The following is a 7,500-nucleotide window of genomic DNA, read 5'->3' as shown; positions in this document are numbered from 1 at the left end:
ACACGCTTAGTACCTATCTCACACCTCTCTCCTTAGTACCTGTCTCACACCTCTCCTTAGTACCTGTCTCACGCCTCTCTCCTCAGTACCTGTCTCACATCTCTCCTTAGTACCTGTCTCACACCTCTCCTTAGTATCTGTCTCACACCTCTCCTTAGTACCTGTCTCACACCTCTCCTTAATGCCTGTCTCACATCTCTCCTTAGTACCTGTCTCACACCTCTTCTTAGTACCTGTCTCACGCCTCTCCTTAGTACCTGTCTCACACCTCTCCTTAGTACCTGTCTCACACCTCTCCTTAGTACCTGTCTCACGCATCTCCTTAGTACCTGTCTCACACCTCTCCTTAGTACCTGTCTCTCACCACCTCCTTAGTACCTGTCTCACACCTCTCCTTAGTACCTGTCTCATGCCCCTCTCCTTAGTACCTGTCTCACACCTCTCCTTAGTATTTGTCTCACGCCTCTCTCCTCAGTACCTGTTTCACACCTCTCCTTAGTATCTGTCTCACACCTCTCCTTAGTACCTGTCTCACGCCTCTCTCCTTAGTACCTGTCTCACACGTCTCCGTAGTACCTGTCTTACACCTCTCCTTAGTACCTGTCTCACACCTCTCCTTAGTACCTGTCTCTCACCACCTCCTTAGTACCTGTCTCACACCTCTCCGTAGTACCTGTCTCATGCCCCTCTCCTTAGTACCTGTCTCACACCTCTCCTTAGTATTTGTCTCACGCCTCTCTCCTCAGTACCTGTTTCACACCTCTCCTTAGTATCTGTCTCACACCTCTCCTTAGTACCTGTCTCACGCCTCTCTCCTTAGTACCTGTCTCACACGTCTCCGTAGTACCTGTCTTACACCTCTCCTTAGTACCTGTTTCACACCTCTCCTTAGTACCTGTCTCACACGTCTCCGTAATACCTGTGTTACACCTCTCCTTAGTACCTGTTTCACACCTCTCCTTAGTACCTGTCTCACACCTCTCCTTAGTACCTGTCTCACGCCTCTCTCCGTAGTACCTGTCTCACACCTCTCATTAGTACCTGTCTCACGCCTCTCTCCGTAGTACCTGTCTCACACCTCTCCTTAGTACCTGTCTCACACCTCTCCTTAGTACCTGTCTTACACCTCTCCTTAGTACTTGTCTCATACCTGTCTGTTCCATACATCTCTCATAATGGTACACCTCCTCAGTACCTGTCTCACACCTCTCCTTAGTACCTGTCTCACACCTCTCCTTAGTACTTGTCTCATACCTGTCTGTTCCATACATCTCTCATAATGGTACACCTCCTCAGTACCTCTCTCATACCTGTGTTATTCTGTGTCGTGTGGTGAGGTGATGTCTTGTCATGTGATCATGTTGTATGACTATGTGATGAGGTGATGTCTTGTCATGTGATCATGTTGTGTGATTATGTGATGAGGTGATGTCTTGTCATGTGATCATGTTGTGTGATTATGTGATGAGGCGATGTCATGTGATGAGGCGATGTCTTGTCATGTGATCATGTTGTGTGATTATGTGGTGAGGCGATGTCTTGTCATGTGATCATGTTGTGTGATTATGTGGTGAGGCGATGTCTTGTCATGTGATCATGTTGTGTTCACATTTTACTCTGCTGCTGCTGATGCTTTTCCTTCTCTTTCTCTCTTCCTTCTGTTTTCTCCTCCCACTCTCTCTCTTCCTCCTCCTTCTCTCTCCCTTCCATTCCCTCCTCCTCTTTCTCTCTCTCTCTTCCTTACATTCCCTCCTCCTCCTCTCTCCCTTCCATTCCCTCCTCCTCCTCTCTCTCTTCCTTCCATTCCCTCCTCCTTCTCTCTCTTCCTTCCATTCCCTCCTCCTCCTTCTCTCTCTCTTCCTTCCGTTCCCTCCTCCTTCTCTCTCTTCCTTCTGTTCCCTCCTACTCCTCCTTCCGTTCCTTCCTCCTCCTTCTCTCTTCCTTCCATTCCCTCCTCCTCCTTCCCTCTCTCTCTTCCTTACATTCCCTCCTCCTCCTCCTCCTTCCGTTCCCTCCTCCTCCTCTCTCTCTTCCTTCCATTCCCTCCTCCTCCTCCTCTCTCTTCCTTCCGTTCCTTCCTCCTCCTCTCTCTCTTCCTTCCATTCCCTCCTCCTCCTCCTCTCTCTTCCTTCCGTTCCTTCCTCCTCCTCTCTCTCTTCCTTCCATTCCCTCCTCCTCCTCCTCTCTCTTCCTTCCGTTCCTTCCTCCTCCTCTCTCTCTTCCTTCCATTCCCTCCTCCTCCTCCTCTCTCTCTTCCTTCCATTCTCTCCTCCTCCTCCTCTCTCTTCCTTCCGTTCCCTCCTCCTCCTCTCTCTCTTCCTTCCATTCCCTCCTCCTCCTCCTCTCTCTTCCTTCCGTTCCTTCCTCCTCCTCTCTCTCTTCCTTCCATTCCCTCCTCCTCCTCCTCTCTCTTCCTTCCGTTCCTTCCTCCTCCTCTCTCTCTTCCTTCCATTCCCTCCTCCTTCTCCTCTCTCTTCCTTCCGTTCCTTCCTCCTCCTCTCTCTCTTCCTTCCATTCCCTCCTCCTTCTCCTCTCTCTTCCTTCCGTTCCCTCCTCCTCCTCTCTCTTCCTTCCGTTCCCTCCTCCTCCTCTCTCTCTTCCTTCCATTCTCTCCTCCTCCTCTCTCTCTTCCTTCCATTCCCTCCTCCTCCTCCTCTCTCTTCCTTCCGTTCCCTCCTCCTCCTCTCTCTCTTCCTTCCATTCTCTCCTCCTCCTCTCTCTCTTCCTTCCGTTCCCTCCTCCTCCTCCTCTCTCTCTTCCTTCCGTTCCCTCCTCCTCCTCCTCTCTCTCTTCCTTCCGTTCCCTCCTCCTCCTCCTCTCTCTCTTCCTTCCATTCTCTCCTCCTCCTCCTCTCTCTTCCTTCCGTTCCCTCCTCCTCCTCTCTCTCTTCCTTCCATTCCCTCCTCCTCCTCCTCTCTCTTCCTTCCGTTCCTTCCTCCTCCTCTCTCTCTTCCTTCCATTCCCTCCTCCTCCTCCTCTCTCTTCCTTCCGTTCCTTCCTCCTCCTCTCTCTCTTCCTTCCATTCCCTCCTCCTCCTCCTCTCTCTTCCTTCCGTTCCTTCCTCCTCCTCTCTCTCTTCCTTCCATTCCCTCCTCCTCCTCCTCTCTCTCTTCCTTCCGTTCCCTCCTCCTCCTCTCTCTTCCTTCCGTTCCCTCCTCCTCCTCTCTCTCTTCCTTCCATTCCCTCCTCCTCCTCTCTCTCTTCCTTCCATTCCCTCCTGCTCCTCTCTCTCTTCCTTCCATTCCCTCCTCCTCCTCCTCTCTCTTCCTTCCGTTCCCTCCTCCTCCTCTCTCTCTTCCTTCCATTCCCTCCTCCTCCTCCTCTCTCTTCCTTCCGTTCCCTCCTCCTCCTCTCTCTCTTCCTTCCATTCCCTCCTCCTCCTCTCTCTCTTCCTTCCATTCCCTCCTCCTCCTCTCTCTCTTCCTTCCATTCCCTCCTCCTCCTCCTCTCTCTTCCTTCCGTTCCCTCCTCCTCCTCTCTCTCTTCCTTCCGTTCCCTCCTCCTCCTCTCTCTCTTCCTTCCATTCCCTCCTCCTCTCTCTCTTCCTTCCATTCCCTCCTCCTCCTCCTCTCTCTTCCTTCCGTTCCCTCCTCCTCTCTCTCTTCCTTCCGTTCCCTCCTCCTCCTCTCTCTCTTCCTTCCATTCTCTCCTCCTCCTCTCTCTCTTCCTTCCATTCCCTCCTCCTCCTCTCTCTCTTCCTTCCATTCCCTCCTCCTCCTCTCTCTCTTCCTTCCATTCCCTCCTCCTCCTCTCTCTCTTCCTTCCATTCCCTCCTCCTCCTCTCTCTCTTCCTTCCATTCCCTCCTCCTCCTCTCTCTCTTCCTTCCATTCCCTCCTCCTCCTCCTCTCTCTTCCTTCCGTTCCCTCCTCCTCCTCCTCTCTCTCTTCCTTCCATTCTCTCCTCCTCCTCCTCTCTCTTCCTTCCGTTCCCTCCTCCTCCTCTCTCTCTTCCTTCCATTCCCTCCTCCTTCTCTCTCTCTTCCTTCCATTCCCTCCTCCTCCTCCTCTCTCTCTTCCTTCCGTTCCCTCCTCCTCCTCCTCTCTCTTCCTTCCGTTCCCTCCTCCTCCTCTCTCTCTTCCTTCCGTTCCCTCCTCCTCCTCTCTCTCTTCCTTCCGTTCCCTCCTCCTCCTCTCTCTTCCTTCCATTCCCTCCTCCTCCTCCTCCTCTCTCTTCCTTCCGTTCCCTCCTCCTCCTCCTCTCTCTTCCTTCCGTTCCCTCCTCCTCTCTCTCTTCCTTCCATTCCCTCCTCCTCCTCTCTCTCTTCCTTCCATTCCCTCCTCCTCCTCTCTCTCTTCCTTCCATTCCCTCCTCCTCCTCCTCTCTCTCTTCCTTCCATTCCCTCCTCCTCCTCTCTCTCTTCCTTCCGTTCCCTCCTCCTCCTCCTCTCTCTTCCTTCCCTCCTTCTCCTCTCTCTCTTCCTTCCATTCCCTCCTCCTCCTCTCTCTCTTCCTTCCATTCCCTCCTCCTCCTCTCTCTCTTCCTTCCATTCCCTCCTCCTCCTCTCTCTCTTCCTTCCATTCCCTCCTCCTCCTCTCTCTCTTCCTTCCATTCCCTCCTCCTCCTCTCTCTCTTCCTTCCATTCCCTCCTCCTCCTCTCTCTCTTCCTTCCGTTCCCTCCTCCTCCTCCTCTCTCTTCCTTTCCTCCTCCTCTCTCTCTTCCTTCCATTCCCTCCTCCTCCTTTCTCTCTTCCTTCCATTCCCTCCTCCTCCTCTCTCTTCCTTCCGTTCCCTCCTCCTTCTCCTCTCTCTCTTCCTTCCGTTCCCTCCTCCTCCTCCTCTCTCTTCCTTCCATTCCCTCCTCCTCCTCTCTCTTCCTTCCATTCCCTCCTCCTCCTCTCTCTCTTCCTTCCTTTCCCTCCTCCTCCTCTCTCTCTTCCTTCCATTCCCTCCTCCTCCTCTCTCTCTTCCTTCCATTCCCTCCTCCTCCTCTCTCTCTTCCGTTCCCTCCTCCTCCTCCTCTCTCTCTTCCTTCCATTCCCTCCTCCTCCTCCTCTCTCTTCCTTCCATTCCCTCCTCCTCCTCTCTCTTCCTTCCATTCCCTCCTCCTCCTCTCTCTCTTCCTTCCTTTCCCTCCTCCTCCTCTCTCTCTTCCTTCCATTCCCTCCTCCTCCTCCTCTCTCTTCCTTCCATTCCTTCCTCCTCCTTCTCTGTCTCTTTTTAGCTGTGAAGATTAAGAAGCCTATCCAGACTAAGTTCCGCATGCCAGTGTTTAACTGGGTGGCCCTAAAACCAAGTCAGATCAACGGAACTGTCTTCAACGACATAGACGATGAAAGGATTCTCCAGGTACAAACACACACACACACACACACACACACACACGCATTTGCCTCAGTACAATGTGTGCAACATACACTACATGACCAAAAGTATGTGGACACCTGCTCGTTGAACATCTCATTCCAAAATTAATATGGAGTTGGTCCCCCTTTGCTGCTATAACAGCCTCCACTCTTCTGGGAAGGCTTTCAACTAGATGTTGGAACATTGCTGCGGGGACTTGTTTCCATTCAGCCACAAGAGCATTAGTGAGGTCGGGCACTATTTGTGCACGGGGGCATTGTTATGCTGAAACAGGAAAGGGCCTTCCCCAAACTGTTGCCACAAAGTTGGAAGCACAGAATAGTCTAGAATATCATTGTATGCTGTAGCGTTAAGATTTCCCTTCACTGGAACTAGCGGGTCTAGCCCGAACCATGAAAAACAGCCCCAGAACATTATTCCTCCTCCACCAAACTATGCATTGGGGTAGGTAGCGTTCTCCTGGCATCCGCCAAACCCAGACTGCAAGATGGTGAAGCGTGATTTATCACTCCAGAGAATGCGTTTCCACTGATCTGTCACCACTTGGTGGTCCCGTTCTGTGAGCTTGTGTGGCCTACCACTTCGTGGCTGAGCCGTTGTTGCTCCTAGACGTTTCCACTTCACAATAACATCACTTACAGACACCGGGGCAGCTCTAGCAGGGTAGAAATTTGACGAACTGAGTTGTTGGAAAGGTGGCATCCTATGATGTTGCCATGTTGAACATCACTGAGCTCTTCAGTAAGGCCATTCTACTGACAATGTTTGTCTATAGAGATTGCATGGATGTGTGCTCAATTTTATACCCCCGTCAGCAATGGGTGTGGCTGAAATAGCCAAATCCACTAATTTGAAGGTGTGTCAACATACTTTTGTATATACAGTGTATGTGTGTGTGTTCTCTGTCCTCTCCAGGAGCTGAATGTGGAGGAGTTTGAGGAGATGTTTAAGACCAAGGCCCAGGGGCCAGCGGTGGATGTGACTCTGAGCAGGCATAAGGCCCCTCAGAAGGGTCCCAACAGGGTGTCTCTGCTGGAGGCTAACAGAGCCAAGAACCTGGCCATCACCCTCCGCAAGGCTGGCCAGGGGCCCGAACTCATCTGTCGGGCCATCCAGACGTAAGTCACCTCTAACCTCTGACCTTTAACTTCTAGACTATATATTCCTAATATTATAGCTCTCTGTCTCCCCCTCTTTCTCTCTCTCTCTCCATTTCTCTGTCTCTCTCTCCTACTCTTTCTCTCAACCTCTCTCTTCCCCCTCTTTCTCCCTTCCCCCCCTCTCTCTCCCCCTCTCTCCTACTCTTTCTCTCCCCCTCTCTCTTCCCCCTCTTTCTCCCTCCCCCCCCCCCCCCCCCCCTCTCTCTCTCTCTCTCTGTCTCTCTCTCTGTAAGGTGTAAGTGCTTGATGTATCTGAAGTGTATAATGTGTGTATAATATGTGTACTGGTATATAAACTGTGTGTGTTCTTTATAGGTTTGACATGCGTACTGTGCGTGTGGACTTTGTGGAGTGTCTGATGCGTTTCCTCCCCACTGAGGGCGAGGTGAAGATGCTACGGCAGTACGAGAGGGACAGAAAGCCTGTGGACGCACTGAGCGATGAGGACCGCTTCATGTTGCAGTTCAGCCGCATAGAGAGACTGGCCCAACGCATGTCCATCATCACCTTCATGGGCAACTTCCAGGACAACATACAGATGCTCACACCGGTAGACACGCACACACACACACACACACACACACACACACACACACACACACACACACACACACACACACACACACATATATGTATTACTATACTTGTGATGACTTTTTGAGGACCAACAATTGATTCCCATTAAAAGTCATATTTTCCCTAACCTTAACCCCAAACCTAACCCTAAACCTAACCCCTAATTCTAACCCTAAACCTAACCCCAAACCTAACCCTAAACCTAACCCCTAATTCTAACCCTAAACCTAACCCCTAATTCTAACCCTAAACCTAACCCCTAATTCTAACCCTAAACCTAACCCCTAATTCTAACCCTAAACCTAACCCTAAACCTAACCCCTAATTCTAACCCTAAACCTAACCCCAAACCTAACCCTAAACCTAACCCCTAATTCTAACCCTAAACCTAACCCCTAATTCTAACCCTAAACCTAACCCCTAATTCTAACCCTAAACCTAACCCCTAATTCTAACCCT

General features: G+C 51.3%; 1 protein-coding gene across 2 annotated transcripts in view; it reads left to right on the top strand.

The window, feature by feature from the left end:
* Window positions 1-7,500, top strand: part of LOC110518976 (formin-like protein 2) — a 33,330-nt gene that overhangs the window by 16,211 nt on the left and 9,619 nt on the right. For both annotated transcript variants that reach the window (XM_036982250.1, XM_036982249.1), the window contains 3 exons: window positions 5,163-5,287; window positions 6,221-6,423; window positions 6,781-7,015. In XM_036982250.1, the coding sequence (XP_036838145.1) occupies window positions 5,163-5,287; window positions 6,221-6,423; window positions 6,781-7,015 (563 nt within the window). The remainder of the gene's footprint in view (window positions 1-5,162; window positions 5,288-6,220; window positions 6,424-6,780; window positions 7,016-7,500) is intronic.

This window comes from Oncorhynchus mykiss, chromosome 7 (genome assembly GCF_013265735.2).
Source record: "Oncorhynchus mykiss isolate Arlee chromosome 7, USDA_OmykA_1.1, whole genome shotgun sequence".
In the NCBI taxonomy this organism is placed as follows: domain Eukaryota; kingdom Metazoa; phylum Chordata; class Actinopteri; order Salmoniformes; family Salmonidae; genus Oncorhynchus; species Oncorhynchus mykiss.
Note: the sequence above shows the minus strand (reverse complement) of the source record. Positions and strands in the feature narration are given on the sequence as shown.